General features: G+C 45.2%; 1 protein-coding gene across 1 annotated transcript in view; it reads right to left on the reverse strand.

Annotated features, from left to right (window-relative positions):
* Nucleotides 1-310: 310 nt before the first annotated feature.
* LOC139373079 (polyamine-transporting ATPase 13A3-like) overlaps nt 311-15850 on the reverse strand; it is a 55662-nt gene continuing 40122 nt past the window's right edge. The window contains exons 14-31 of the mRNA XM_071113206.1: nt 15622-15834; nt 15226-15345; nt 14938-14955; nt 14684-14837; nt 11506-11751; nt 10639-10811; nt 10072-10194; nt 9901-9980; nt 9739-9781; nt 9518-9627; nt 9246-9342; nt 9030-9102; nt 8704-8881; nt 8214-8398; nt 7944-8032; nt 7695-7775; nt 3114-3206; nt 311-2249 (exon numbers count right to left, since the gene is read on the reverse strand). Of these exons, the coding sequence (XP_070969307.1) occupies nt 2037-2249; nt 3114-3206; nt 7695-7775; nt 7944-8032; nt 8214-8398; nt 8704-8881; nt 9030-9102; nt 9246-9342; nt 9518-9627; nt 9739-9781; nt 9901-9980; nt 10072-10194; nt 10639-10811; nt 11506-11751; nt 14684-14837; nt 14938-14955; nt 15226-15345; nt 15622-15834 (2289 nt within the window). The 3' untranslated portion in view covers nt 311-2036. The remainder of the gene's footprint in view (nt 2250-3113; nt 3207-7694; nt 7776-7943; nt 8033-8213; nt 8399-8703; nt 8882-9029; nt 9103-9245; nt 9343-9517; nt 9628-9738; nt 9782-9900; nt 9981-10071; nt 10195-10638; nt 10812-11505; nt 11752-14683; nt 14838-14937; nt 14956-15225; nt 15346-15621; nt 15835-15850) is intronic.

Here is a 15850-nt window from a genome sequence, read left to right on the forward strand (position 1 = left end):
CAAAATAAGACCCTCAATTTTACTGGAAAGAATTAAGCGCATCTACTTGCACTTTCACCACCCTTTGAAGTTCATCATCAATTATTTAGATCTGTAACATAAACTGTATGCTTTCCTGATGAGTATTAGTGGGAGGACTTACACGTCATCGCGTGACTCCAAGTTCACTTCGATATGATAGTTACTATATCATAAAAGCATTACTTTTTCCCCCGCATAATTATTTTTACTGACAAAAAGATCCCACCTTGTCTAGTGGATTTTGTTTTGGAAAGTTTACCGGAAAAAATGGTTTCCATCAGGCCTGTCATGACATTTTTTATCCGACATGTACTTTACTCGCATAAAAAGGTTGGATGTAAACCTGGTTAGTCAGGTACTTAATTGTTACCCAGAAATGATTTGATATTGAGATAAAAACAGCTGCATTGGACCTTTAACACCAAGTAAATACATCATATTTAAAGATTTGAACTTGCATTCTTAGCGATACCTCTCAGTATTGTGTTTCCGGCAATTCTGACACACATTTGGAATGTCATCAAATAAAATATTTACATCAGATGAACACAAACTAGGATCTCTGACGATATGTGACGACCTGCTACTATGAGGAGAAAGACTGGCTTATGACTGACTGGCAGAAAATATGACATGTACAACACATCATGAGGCTGGACAGCAATGCACAATGTACATTTTCTGTTATGAAATAAACTGTTGAGAAAATATATACAGTGACAGAGTGTGTATTGTATCTTTGAGAATTTGGATAACAATGGTGGCTAGTGGGCGGAGATATAGGAGGACGGACTTGTAATGGTTGGAATGAAATTAATTCCTCCATTCCAGCCATTACAATGAGCACGTCATCCTATATCTCTACACAGCAGCCTCCTCTGATGGACAATGAGTTTTAAGCCCTTTGATTTCTCTTTTGACTGTGCAGTGAGCAATGCTAATACAATACATTCATGCTACCATGGCTTTAGTGGAGTATACATTGGTAGTACAGTATCTTGCCAGTTGCATGGTTGTATGGAGAGAGCGCACGCAAACGGCTAGGTAATGAATTTCACAATGCGTCGCCTTTCACCATTATCATATCATTTTTTTTCTTTTTTAAAGACAGACCTTCTCTATGTGGAGCAACGCTATCCCATGTGAGGCCAGTTTGACATGATTTTGCAAGTATATTTGCCTTTGGATGGTTTCTACATGCAGGGGGGTGGGTTGCTGCTACCTGTGATTCCAAGCCGTTTGCATACTGCCTCTTGTTATGCCTAGTTTCATAATACAAAAAGGTTCTGGTCCCTGTTCAGCAATATTAATACTACAGTACTGTTAGGTAAGCAGTAGTATTCCAACCACCATATAACAATGGCTAAATGGAGCTGGGTTCATGCACATCCATGCTTCAAGTCCCCTGTATGATAACCATGTTAGTGGAGATGGCTGGTTTCTGCTTACAAACAAAAGCAAAAATGCGAGAAGGTCTGGAGCTCATGGAGGAATCACGGCAACACCAATTACAATTGTAAAAATCATTACCGTTTTAAGACTACAATTGGAGTTTCGTCAGTTCGCTGCATAGTTCTGCAAGGGTTAAAAAGCAGTGAGGCAATGATTAAACTCATAATAATGACACAGGGGTCTGACTCTGCCACAGGACCCAGCCTGTGGACAACATGGACTCTTGGACTGCAGGTAGACCTGCTGAAGGCGGGGTGGATATAGAGTAGACCATACTGGGGGTGTATTTGTGTAGTAGACAAACCATTGTATACCAGGGGGTGGTGGCAGGTTGAGGGGTTTGGTTGGTGAGGGTTATGTAGACCAGCCAGGGTCTGAACAGTGTGCTGGATCTGAGCAGCAAAGAGCATGGAGAGATCCACACTACCATTTCTTCACCCCAAAATCCTTTTCTATCATCGCCCCATCTTTCGCCTTGTTCTGTCCATAGACCACTGTTTCTTTTTGTCCTTTTGGTCGGGAGTGTGTGTTTTTGCTTTAGCCAAGAGTGGGGCGGGGGGGTGCTAGGAGTCGGCCATTATCTGGTAGGAGGAGCCATTTTCAGGGGGGTTGCCGGGCAGTGGGTGCTTGGCCTCGGTGGTGGTGGTGGGTTTGGGGGGCCAGTCGGGGTCCACGCTAAGCTCCTGGGCCAGGTGCATGTAGCGCGCCTTGGGTACCTTCCTCCGGCGGCAGCACAGCCATGACAGACACTTGGCTCCCCAGAGGTCGATGCCCCCCTGGAAACAGCACGATAACAACAATGAGAAAAGGGCAAAGGAAACGGCAAAGAAAACAATGAATATTCCCCACTCATTCTCTTTCCAATTGATCCCTTTAAATTATAGATTTTTCTTTTCATGCCTTTAGACAGAATGACATCACATGCTTATGTCACCACATGCACTATATAACCAAAAGAAGGTAGCGATGGGATTCAGATTGGTTCACTTTATTGCAGAATGCACATTGTTTTATAATGGTTAATAATTGAGACAATTAAATAATTTCCTGGGGAACTTTCCCCTCAACAGAAAATGTTCTTAGGCCATTCAAATTAACGTCCAGCATTGCAATACGTTTTGGGGTTTGAAGTTTTTCTGCCAGAGAATTACCTCAAAACAAGCAGACAAGCTAAGATGCTGCGGTTCAGAAAAAAAGGTAATTGTGACTATTTGCAATTGGAAATGGGAGCCCATTTTACCTGCTACATATGAAGGAGGCTAAGAGTGACCATGTGTGGGACATACCAGCTAACCTGCAGTGTATACATACCTGATCTAGGTCATGCTATATCCACTCTTATAGCGGCTTACAGGAAAGCTGTGAGGTACATGCAACAGGGGGAGCTTACTGGAGCAATATCTGTACTACTGCTGGAGCTTTAGATAGGAGGGAAGACTGGGGCAATCTTGTTCCCAGAGGAGAGTAATAACACAGGAGACCCACCAGGGGGCAGAAGAGGGGCCAGAGCACAATCAGGTCTGCACATGCAAGGTCTGGGGAGGGTATATAGAAAGAAGGAAAGAACGAAAGAAGAGGGGGGGCACAGGGGGAGGTGAAAAGCGACGGTGGAAGAGAGGAGGAGCGTCAGATTTCCCAACCTGTGTTGTTGGAGCGGCATGGGTGGTGCCATAGCCGCCCTGCTTGTCTCGGCTGAAGACAAGCTTCCATAAGACGACGTCAAGGACGAGGGTCTATGGAATAATAGGTGCAGTGGGCAGGAAAGAATTACAAAGAGTAGAGTGGCTACTTGATCACACAGCGTCTCTCAAGAAGATTTTGTACGTTAATTTTTTTTGAATAGTCAAACTATTGAAAGGACATTTAGGGTGATTTCAGGGCTGTGCCTTAGTCGTGATGATAGGCAAAAGGAGTTCTCTCAAAATAAATGAAAACAAATAAAGTGAGAGAGTGTTAACTTCATCTACAACAGAAGAACGGTGCTTTTTGGAATTTGTTGTGGTGATTTTGTTTTGTGACAGATCCGTTGCTGGTGATTATCCATTGAGTGTCATTGGTTGGGGAGTGAGAGGTTGGCAGCTTTGGGGAGAGCACCATCTTGTCACTGCTAAGCTGTTCTTGGGCTTGTGAGGCTCAAGAGGAGGGATAAGAGCAGCACAGTAATAGTGTCTTCTGAAAGTATTCATACCCCTGGACTTATTCCACATTTTTTTGCATTACAGCCTGCGTTACAAATGTTTTTTCCCCTCACCCATCTACACACAGTACCAAAGTAAAAACATGTTTTCAGAAAATGTTGCACATTTATTGAAAAAGACATACAGAAATATCTATTTTACTTAAGTATTCACACCCTTGAGTCAATCCCCTTTGACAGTGATTACATCTGTGAGTATTTCTGGGTAAGTCTAAGAGCTGTGCACACCTGGATTGTACAATATTTGCCCACAGAATTTTCTAAATTCTTCAAGTTCTCAAATTGTTGCTGATCATTGCTAGACAACTATTTTCAAGTCTAGCCATAGATTGTCAAGCAAATTTAAGTCAAAACTAACGCGGCCACTCAGGAACATTCCCTGTCTTCTTGGTAAGCATCCCCAGTGTAGATTTGGCCTTGTGTTTTAGGTTATTGTTCTGCTGAAAGGTGAATTCATATCCCAGTGTCTGGTGGAAAGCAGACAACCAGGTTTTTGCCTGTGCTTAGCTCCATTCCGGGTTTTTGGACTTTTTCTTCTTTTACTCCAGTCCTTAATGATTACAAGTATACCCACAAGATGCATTGGAAATATGGAGAGTATTAGTTTGCCCCAAACACAACATTTTGCATTCAAGACCAAAAGTGAATATCTTTGCCTCATTTTTTGCAGTATTACTTTAGTGCCTTGTTGAAAACAGGATGAATGTTTTGGAATATTCCTTCCTTTTCACTCTTGCAAATAGGTTAGTATTGTGGTGTAAATAAAATGTTGATCCATCCTCAATTTTCTCCTATCACAGCCATTAAATGCAAACTGTTTTAAAGTGACCATTGGCCTAATGGTGAAATCCCTGAGCAGTTTAATTCCCCCCCCCCCCGTAACTGCATTTTTGTATTTTTACCCATCAACTAATAGGTGCCCTTCTTAGCAAGACATTGGAAAACTGTGGTTGAATCAGTGTTTGAAATTCACTGCTCGACTAAGGGACCTTACAGATAAACTGTATGTGTGGGGTAGTCATTAACAAATCATATTAACACAAGTACTACACACAGTGAGTCCATGCACTTATTAAGCACATTTGTACTCCTGAACTTATTTAGGCTTGCCATAACAAAGAGGTTGAATACTTATTGACTCAAGACATTTCAGCTTTTCATTTTGTATTAATTAGTCAAAATAAACATAATGCCACTTTGACGTTATGGGCTATTGTGTGTAGGCCAGTGAAATGTTTTCTTCTCCATTTTAAATTCAGACTGTAACAACGTGGAAAAGGTCAAGGGGCGTGAATACTTCCTGAAGGCACTGTAGTGCTACTGCTCTACTGTGCAGGGTAAGCCAGGGACATTTTCTAATAGTAAATCACTGGTGAGCCATTATCATTGGGCCACAAATCTTTAGGTCATCATTTTCTGACACCTGGAGATTGAGAGAGAAAAGGAACTAGGTGTGTAACCAACCACCCATTAGGTTGAATGAGTGGACTACAGTATGGCAGTCACTGTGGTGATTGCAGGTTGTACAGTGCCTTGCGAAAGTATTCGGCCCCCTTGAAATTTGCAACCTTTTGCCACATTTCAGGCTTCAAACATAAAGATATAAAATTGTATTTTTTTGTGAAGAATCAACAACAAGTGGGACACAATCATGAAGTGGAACGACATTTATTGGATATTTCAAACTTTTTTAACAAATCACTGAAACTGAAAAATTGGGCGTGCAAAATTATTCAGCCCCCTAAAGTTAATACTTTGTAGCGCCACCTTTTGCTGCGATTACAGCTGTAAGTCGCTTGGGGTATGTCTCTATCAATTTTCCACATCGAGAGACTGACATTTTTTCCCATTCCTCCTTGCAAAACAGCTCGAGCTCAGTGAGGTTGGATGGAGAGCATTTGTGAACAGCAGTTTTCAGTTCTTTCCACAGATTCTCGATTGGATTCAGGTCCGGACTTTGACTTGGCCATTCTAACACCTGGATATGTTTATTTTTGAACCATTCCATTGTAGATTTTGCTTTATGTTTTGGATCATTGTCTTGTTGGAAGACAAATCTCCGTCCCAGTCTCAGGTCTTTTGCAGATTCCATCAGGTTTTCTTCCAGAATGGTCCTGTATTTGTCTCCATCCATCTTCCCATCAATGTTAACCATCTTCCCTGTCCCTGCTGAAGAAAAGCAGGCCCAAACCATGATGCTGCCACCACCATGTTTGACAGTGGGGATGGTGTGTTCAGCTGTGTTGCTTTTACGCCGAACATAACGTTTTGCATTGTTGCCAAAAAGTTCAATTTTGGTTTCATCTGACCAGAGCACCTTCTTTCACATGTTTGGTGTGTCTCCCAGGTGGCTTGTGGCAAACTTTAAACGACACTTTTTATGGATATCTTTAAGAAATGGCTTTCTTCTTGCCACTCTTCCATAAAGGCCAGATTTGTGCAATATACGACTGATTGTTGTCCTATGGACAGAGTCTCCCACCTCAGCTGTAGATCTCTGCAGCACGCCCAATTTTTCAGTTTTTGAATTGTTAAAAAAGTTTGAAATATCCAATAAATGTCGTTCCACTTCATGATTGTGTCCCACTTGTTGTTGATTCTTCACAAAAAAATACAGTTTTATATCTTTATGTTTGAAGCCTGAAATGTGGCAAAAGGTTGCAAAGTTCAAGGGGGCCGAATACTTTCGCAAGGCACTGTATTTACAGGTAGGAATTATGCGATGAAGGCGATTAAGCCAAAACGTTACGCCTGTTTTTGTATATCCCGTCAATGAATGTCAAATCTAGGCAGAAATGGAGTGTTCCTTATGTTCCTAGATAGTCACCCGTTGAAGTCCTGGGGTAAGGAATGTTTTTTGCGAGAAATTGTGTGTGTGTGTCCGCTAAAAGGTTGAGTTCCATTGTGTTACATCAATGAAAGACAATGAAGAATGTCTGGCTTTTTCATAATGAAAAGGTAGTCAAATGGTATGTCAGACAGACATTGGCTCAGCCCTCAGCTTCATCTGTTAATATTCTGCGACAGTCACTCTCCAGTCGGTCAGTAGGCCACAGTCACTCTCCAGTCAGTCAGTAGGCCACAGTCACTCTCCAGTCAGTCAGTAGGCCACAGTCACTCTCCAGTCAGTCAGTAGGCCACAGTCACTCTCCAGTCAGTCAGTAGGCCACAGTCACTCTCCAGTCAGTCAGTAGGCCACAGTCACTCTCCAGTCAGTCAGTAGGCCACAGTCACTCTCCAGTCAGTCAGTAGGCCACAGTCACTCTCCAGTCAGTCAGTAGGCCACAGTCACTCTCCAGTCAGTCAGTAGGCCACAGTCACTCTCCAGTCAGTCAGTAGGCCACAGTCACTCTCCAGTCGGTCAGTAGGCCACAGTCACTCTCCAGTCAGTCAGTAGGCCACAGTCACTCTCCAGTCAGTCAGTAGGCCACAGTCACTCTCCAGTCAGTCAGTAGGCCACAGTCACTCTCCAGTCAGTCAGTAGGCCACAGTCACTCTCCAGTCAGTCAGTAGGCCACAGTCACTCTCCAGTCAGTCAGTAGGCCACAGTCACTCTCCAGTCAGTCAGTAGGCCACAGTCACTCTCCAGTCAGTCAGTAGGCCACAGTCACTCTCCAGTCAGTCAGTAGGCCACAGTCACTCTCCAGTCAGTCAGTAGGCCACAGTCACTCTCCAGTCAGTCAGTAGGCCACAGTCACTCTCCAGTCAGTCAGTAGGCCACAGTCACTCTCCAGTCAGTCAGTAGGCCACAGTCACTCTCCAGTCAGTCAGTAGGCCACAGTCACTCTCCAGTCAGTCAGTAGGCCACAGTCACTCTCCAGTCGGTCAGTAGGCCACAGTCAACACACAATCCAGCACCACCTGACTGAACCTAAGTGCCACTAATGAAAACATTGCATGACAAAACAAAAATTGTACATGAGAAAATTACCTATGTAATATGGTGTAAAGAGAGCTCAGAATAATGCAAAATGGACAGCGCACATCTCACTTTGATGTTCATGCGTTAGTGTGTGTGTCTTACCTCCACCAATACAGACACGGCTGCATTGACTATGATGATGAAGAACAGAGTGATTCTCCATTCAAACGGAACACACACAATCTATATAAAAAATATAAAAAAGAGAAACAGATTCACAAGAGTACATTTAACAGACAGTGGAGCAGTGCCATGTTAATTCACAATGTCACTATTGTAGGACTCAATTCAACCAAAGCTTGAGGCTAATATCTGTATAAAGCGTGTCTCTCATGGTTGACGTCCACTCACCTCTAGGAATTCATCGATAGCAGACACAGGGTAAAACATGATGAAGAACATAAATATGTACAGGCCAATACATGACACCACAAAAGGCCCTGCAGAGACAGAAGAGAGACGATAAAACCAACATGTCAGTCACACAGCAAAAGACACTCCCCCCAATGTTGCACTTTCAACAAATCTCAAACCGTCAACTGATTTTAGAACCAAAACTTAAACCTTTATCTGATTTTCAGGTAGGTATGTGGGAACATTGGTGTAAGTAGTGATCCTCACAGTTTTTGTAGCTGGGCTGTCTGAAGGGCTTCCCCTTGGAGAAGACGATGGCCACGATGAGGTACTGGAAGGAGGAGACGTAGAACAGGGAGGTGTTCTCGTAGTTCTTGATGTTGTGGTCGTCCCTCTCCTCTGAGGAGTTGTGTTCTGGTCCCAAGTTGGCACGGAGGGACGAGTTGCAGGCACTGGGAGAGGAGACACACAGGGCAAACACACAGATGTTTAGCAGGAAGCAGCTTTACAAGTCAAAAGCTTACTGGCGACGTCCCTACTCTTTGAGGTAATGACATACAGGAAGACAATCACGGCTAATGTTACTGTGTTTACAGTTGGTTATTGGTTTGTTTTGGGTCTGGTACAGTTGTCTCATTGGTCCATTGGTGTTTTGTTACAGGTGTCTTATTGGTGATTTTAGACTGATACAGCTATCCTCCAAATAGTGTGTTTTGATAGGTCCAGTAGTTATTGTGGGGGTTGAACTTGGACTCACTCGGACTGTGGCGTCCAGATGTGGTACCAGGCCTGGTGTCGGACCCAGAGGAAGGCAATGGTCTGGAAGCCCAGACAGATGAGGATCTGAGTCAGCACGGAAAACAGCAGAGGGCCTGAGATCAGACCTGAGGGGGGACGCCTCGACACCAGCTCCTTCCACGCTGGGTTCAGAGACACTGGACAGAGAAGGTGGGAGAGAAAAAGAGAAGTAAGGAACCAGAAGATAGAAAGTTGGTACTAGATCAAACAAGTAATGTCTGCAGCATCAAAAAAGGGAATTTTGCAATAACATAACGCTCCATCTAACTGGTGTTGTTTACTTACTGGTGAAGACTACGAGGAGGATGATTGCGATGTCGATGAAGAGGAACTGGAAGTCTCCCAGGTTACTGAGGATCTGACAGGGTTAGAGAGAGAAGGTCAGAGGTCAGCTACTGTATACACCAGAGAGTAATATCCATAGAATGACATATTTAATAGGATCTCTGAGGTATTCTCCTGACAGGAGTGCAGAGACTAAAGGAGGGGTACTGTACTCACAGAGTAGAGCAGGGTGACACTGATGTACTGGATGATGCTGTAGAGGGCCATGAACTTGAACACACAGAAGGAGGTGATGAGAGCCGCTCGCCCTTCTCTGTGGAGAAAGAGTCGTTTTTTATTGCGGCGCAAACGAGTGAGTCAGTATGCAAGTTCATAAGGCTGACTGATTAGCCTGGAAGCTTGGTAGTAGGATGGTGTTAGTTTGTTAGCCATGTTCAGCTGATGGTGTAGGGTAGTATTGTGGTGCTCGAGGCCCAGGGCAGGCCTACCTGATGAGGCTAGGCACACAGGAGATGTTGGGTGTCCTGGAAGTGAAGGGAGAGGCTACAGAGGCCTCCAGCTCAGAGAGAGAGATCCCACCGTGAGCCCTCTTCAAAGCCTGGAGAGCGAGGGTGGAGGAGACGGTAGAACGTTGTCAGAAACAAGAACATTTAAAGGAATGACAGTGTCTTTACTTCTATTTGCATGCGTTCAAAGAGTCTGTACTTACACCACAATCGTTTGCACCGTCTCCACACATGCCCACAAAATAACTGCAGATGGGGAAAGAGAAGATCATTTGACTGTTGTAAATGTAATTCATGAAATGTTTTTTAAATATTTGAAAAGATCTATGAAGAGGGTGAACTGAGTCAACAGGGTTTCTACTCACTCCACACTCTGCAGTGCCTCAATGAGCTCGGTCTTCTGGTCGGGGGCCATTCTGGCAAACACGGTGCCATGCAGCACCAACTACACCATAGGTCAACAACAATGCATTAGACACAACCAAATCACAACAGCAGTAGCTATGCGTTTATAGGGGAATGGAGGGGTGGTGTACCTTTTGCAGCAGGTCCTGAAAGTGCTCGGTGATGACAGCAAAGGACTTGCCACTCATAGCAAAGTGGTACTGGTCCTGAGGCTTGTGAGTGTGATGCACATCCTCTAGATTGATCTGTACATCCTGTTGGGACAGGAAGGGGCAGGGAAAAGCAGGTGCAGGTGAGCAAGGGAAGAATGACATCTTGTAAATGATTGAATGGTACAACATGGCCTTTGTAGATTAACAATCGTTCAAGATAGAGACGAACAACTTCAGTTTCCATATAAACTGACGTGGAGACCTCGAGGTATGCCACTAAATATACATATCCCTGATAGCATCTAGACACAATCTGACACAATGACTGGCTGGCGGTGTGACCTCTGTATGCCAGTGTCTGGAACACAGAACACACACATTCTTTCATCCATTCCTGCTGCGTGTTGGGCAATTTCTGAGTTCTGATGTTTTCCTGCATGGATCTAAGGGGGATCAGTGTGTGTGTACATTTGTGTGTGTGTGTGTGTGTGTGTGTGTGTCTGTCTGAGCTGTAATGAGCCACACCCACCACCAGGGGTCCCTCACCTCCAGGCGTGGTGCTTTGCCCACATGTTTGCTGGGGTTGTCTGCATAGCGCCAAGTGATCTTGGCCGCCTGGCCATCTTTAGGGGGCAGCGCGTCGGCGATGATGACCTGGTCCTGAGGGGGAATCATGCCACAGTCCCTAGCCACCGAGATGGCCGTTAACATGTTGTCACCTGGAGGAGAGATGTTTTACATTGAGTATACAAAACATTAAAACACACTTTCCATGACAGACTGACCAGATTAATTCAGGTGAAAACTATGATCCCTTATTGATGTCATTGGGAAGGGATGCAACTCAATATTATGAAGGTGTTCCTAATGTTGGGTATACTCCGTGTATGTTGCCCTTAAGCACAAACCTATTCAAAACCATGAGGGGGAATTCCAAACAAATAACTTCCTAAGAGGGGACTTCATTCTATTCTCGAGTGTGAGATGGGGGTATTGTCCTGGCGCTCTCCCCATTGTGACACTCCAAACCTGGGTAGGGGTTGTGAGTGGGATCGGGTGGCCTGCGGGTACTGGCTCTGGACCAGCGACCTGCATGAAAGGACTTTGCGGGCGCTGAAATTCTATCTGATAGTTTGATTACATTTACACTGCTGAAAGCGACAGAGAGAGAGCGCGAGCGAGCGAGAGAAAGAGAGAGAGAAAAAAAAAAGAGGGACAGGCTGGACTTTGGAGCTTTCTGCCCGTTAAGCTGCAAGACCCAGAACTATATTCGTCAGGATTCCAGGAATACCTCCATCAAACTTTGAAAACGACAACAAAAAGTCAAGTCTACTGCAGGAAGGAAGGATAGATTTAGTGTGTTACTGAATGTCTGTTTATATGTTAAACATGTTGGTGTGCCAGCTTTCTCACCAGTGACCATGACGGTGCGGATGTGTGCCCTGCGGAGGTCCTGCAGTACCCCGGAGGTCTCAGCCTTCAGCTTGTTCTGCATGATGATCAGCCCCAGGAACTCCATGTTGGCCTCCATCTGATCCCTGTTGACGTTCTGTACTTTGTGCCAGGTGAGTTTGGACTCGAGGCGGCGGTGGGCCAGGGCGATGACCCGGAAGCCCTGCTTGGTGTAGTCCTCCAGAACCTCTGCAAAGTCTTCTGGAACTACACACACACACACACACAGAGAGAGACAGCGAGACACACAGACAAAGAGAGAGAGAGACACAGACGGAGAGAGAGACACACAGACGGAGAGAGAGACACACAGACGGAGAGAGAGACACAGACCGAGAGAGAGACACACAGACGGAGAGAGAGACACACAGACGGAGAGAGAGAGAGACACAGACGGAGAGAGAGATACACAGACGGAGAGAGAGATACACAGACGGAGAGAGAGAGACACAGACGGAGAGAGAGAGACACAGACGGAGAGAGAGAGACACAGACGGCGAGAGAGAGACACAGACGGAGAGAGAGAGACACACACAGACGGAGAGAGACGAACAGACGGAAAGAGACGGACACAGACGGAGAGAGACGGACACAGACGGAGAGAGACGGACACAGACGGAGAGAGACGGACACAGACAGGGGGACACAGACAGGGGGACACAGACAGGGGGACACAGACAGGGGGACACAGACAGACGGACACAGACGGGAGAATTAGACCCAACCAAATCATGAGAAAACAAAAAGATAATTACTTGACACATTGGAAAAACAGAGCAAACTAGAATGCTATTTGGCCCTAAACAGAGAGTACACAGTGGCAGAATACCTGACCACTGTGACTGACCCAAACTTAAGGAAAGCTTTGACTATGTACAGAGTCAGTGAGCATAGCCTTGCTATTGAGAAAGGCCGCCGAAGGCAGCCTGTCTTCTCTTGAGAGCCAGGTCTATGTGCACACTGCCCACAAAATGAGGTGGAAACTGAGCTACACTTCCTAACCTCCAGCCAATGTATGACAATATTAGAGACACATATTTCCCTCAGATTACACAGACCCACAAAGAATTAAAGAACAAATCCAATTTTGATAAACTCCCATATCTATTGGGTGAAATACCAGTGTGCCATCACAGCACATTTGTGACCTGCTGCCACAAGAAAAAGGGCAACCAGTGAAGAACAAAAACCATTGTAAACACAACCTATATTTATGTTTATTCATGTTATGTATTTGCACATCATTACAACACTGTATAAACTCAGCAAAAAAAAGAAAATGTCCCTTTTTCAGGACCCTGTCTTTCAAAGATAATTAGTAAAAATCCAGATCTTCATTGTAAAGGGTTTAAACACGGTTTCCCATGCTTGTTCAGAGAACCATAAACAATTAATGAACATGCACCTGTGGACCGGTCGTTAAGACACTAACAGCTTACAGACAGTAGGCATTCAAGGTCACATTTATGAAAACTTAGGACACGAAAGAGGCCTTTCTACGGAGGAAAACACCAAAAGAAAGATGCCCAGGGTCTCTGCTCATCTGCGAGAACGTGCCTTAGGCATGCTGCTAGGAGGCATGAGGACTGCAGATGTGGCCAGGGCAATAAATTGCAATGTTCGTACTGTGAGATGCCTAAGAGAGACAATACGGACAGCTGATCGTCCTCGCAGTGGCAGATTACGTGTAACACCAGCACAGGATCAGTACATCCGAACATCACACCTGCGGGACAGGTACAGGATGGCAACAACTGCCCGAGTTATACCAGGAACGCACAATCCCTCAATCAGTGCTCAGACTGTCCGCAATAGGCTGAGAGGCTGGACTGAGGGCTTGTAGGCCTGTTGTAAGGCAGGTCCTCACCAGACATCACCGGCAACAACGTTGCCTATGGGCACAAACCCACTGTTGCTGGACCAGACAAGACTGGTAAAAAGTGCTCTTCACTGACGAGTTGCGGTTTTGTCTCACCTAAGGTAATGGTCGGATTCGCGTTTATCGTCGAAGGAATGAGCATAACACCGAGGCCTGTACTCTGGAGCGGGATCGATTTGGAGGTGGAGGGTCCGTCATGGTCTGGAGCGGTGTGTCACAGCATCATCGGACTGAGCTTGTTGTCATTGCAGGTAATCTCAACGCTGTGCATTACAGGGAAGACGTCCTTCTCCCTCATGTGGTAGCCTTCCTGCAGGCTCATCCTGACATGACCCTCCAGCATGACAATGCCACCAGTCATACTGCTCGTTCTGTGCGTGATTTCCTGCAAGAGAGGAATGTTTGTGTTCTGCCATGGCCAGTGAAGAGCCCGGATCTCTTTGAGCACGTCTGGGACCTGTTGGATCGGAGGGTGAGGGCTAGGGCCATTCCCCCCAGCAATGTCTGGGAACTTGCAGGTGCCTTGGTGGAAGAGTGGGGTAACATCTCACAGCAAGAACTGGCAAATCTGATGCAGTCCATGAGGAGGAGACGCACTACAGTACTTAATGCAGCTGGTGGCCACACCAGATACTGACTGTTACTTTTGATTTTGACCCCCCCCTTTGTTCAGGGACACATTATTACATTTCTGTTAGTCACATTTCTGTGGAACTTGTTCAGTTTGTATCAGTTGTTGAATCTTGTTATGTTCAAACAAATATTTACACATGTTAAGTTTGCTGAAAATAAACGCAGTTGACAGGGGACATTTCTTTTTTTGCTGAGTTTAGACATATGACTTTGAAATTACTATTCTTTTGGAACTTGTGTAAGTGTAATGTTCCCAGTAAATGTTTTATAGTTTATTATCCATTTCACTTGCTTTGGCAAAGTAAACATTGGTTTCCCATGCCAATATAGCCCTTAAATAGACATTGTTTGTGTGTGTGAGAGAGAGTGAGAGATGGGTTCAGAAACTTCTTGGAAATGAAGGAAAAGACAAGATTCCAGGCAGTAAACTTTTGAAACTGCTGGTCTTTGATCATGCCACTACACCGTTGACATCAAAGCAGTCAATTATCTCACTTGGTTAGACCAAGGGACTAACAATTCAGTAGCAGAGCATGCGTTCATTACTATACTGACCGTAACTTTTTCTCAATAGGAGCGTCTGCAAAGTGTATAGGCAAATTCAGAGTAAACAGTTAAGAGACCAACCAGTGTCTTTCTTGCAGAGGCTGGCCACCACCTCTGGCGCCCCCTTGAGGTAGGCATCCATGCGCTTCTCCCCCAGCAGACGGGCCACCACACACATCCTCTGCAGCGCCGAGGAGAAGGGGAACTGACGCACGATACCAATCTCATAGGCCGACTGCATGAGGACACAACACAGAATGACCTTTAACCTCCAGATCTTTCACCTCTACGTAAAGGTACAATAAATATTCAAAACTTGAGATTGCACTACTTACCGACAAGTCATACAGCTCCTACAATGTGAAAGACAAGAACATAGAGTGAACGTACAGTCAAACAGTGCATTTCAAAGAATGCGAGAGGAACATAGAATGTGAACATAGAAAACCCAGATACCATTCAGAACTATGATTAACATGAACTTGAACGTTTACACATGACCAAGAGCTAACAGCAACAGACCAAATCAACATGTGATGAGGGAGACATGATCAATGCTGAGGGTGTGTGTACATTGGGGGCAGCACTGAGCCTTGCTCTCAGGAAGGGTAACCTGTTCGCACCATGTCCTGTTCAGGTGACATGACGGGCTCGGGGGGCATCAGTTGCTTGGGGGGCCGCACCACGGTGGGCATGATACGGTTGTGGAGGGATGTCTCCTCCTCAGTGGCCTCCTCCAGGATCTGACACGGAGAGGAGTCAACATTAGAAAATCTAAGCAGCATCGAAAGTCAAGATTTCAGCTGACCAGCATCTCAAAATGGATACCATAAGTGTGATCGGAACAACATTGAAAGTCAGGGAGAAGCAAATATCTGTCTGAAAATAGAAGCCGGAAAATCTCTCAAAGCAACATATTTTTTGAGTCAACATTTCTGAGCATGAAACACATTGTTTGGGTAAAGAAAGAGTGAAGGACACACAGGTTAGAGATTAAGGGTAAAGTTTCAGTCACTCACCCAGCCTGTGGCCTCGAACATCTTCAGATCCAGAGGGTCTCCGGACAGCTTGCCATCGATATTGGTAAGAGAGTGGCAGGTGGCCATGCAGGCTACAAACTGGGACTTAACCAGAGTGTCCTTGTAGGCATTCTCCTCTGACAGGTGGAAAGTCCCCTTCTCCACTCTCTGGACTCCCCACAGGTCTAATCCATCCTCTGTGAGTGTACCTGTCTGAAGACAGAGGCAC

Source organism: Oncorhynchus clarkii, chromosome 1 (assembly GCF_045791955.1).
Source record: "Oncorhynchus clarkii lewisi isolate Uvic-CL-2024 chromosome 1, UVic_Ocla_1.0, whole genome shotgun sequence".
NCBI lineage: Eukaryota > Metazoa > Chordata > Actinopteri > Salmoniformes > Salmonidae > Oncorhynchus > Oncorhynchus clarkii.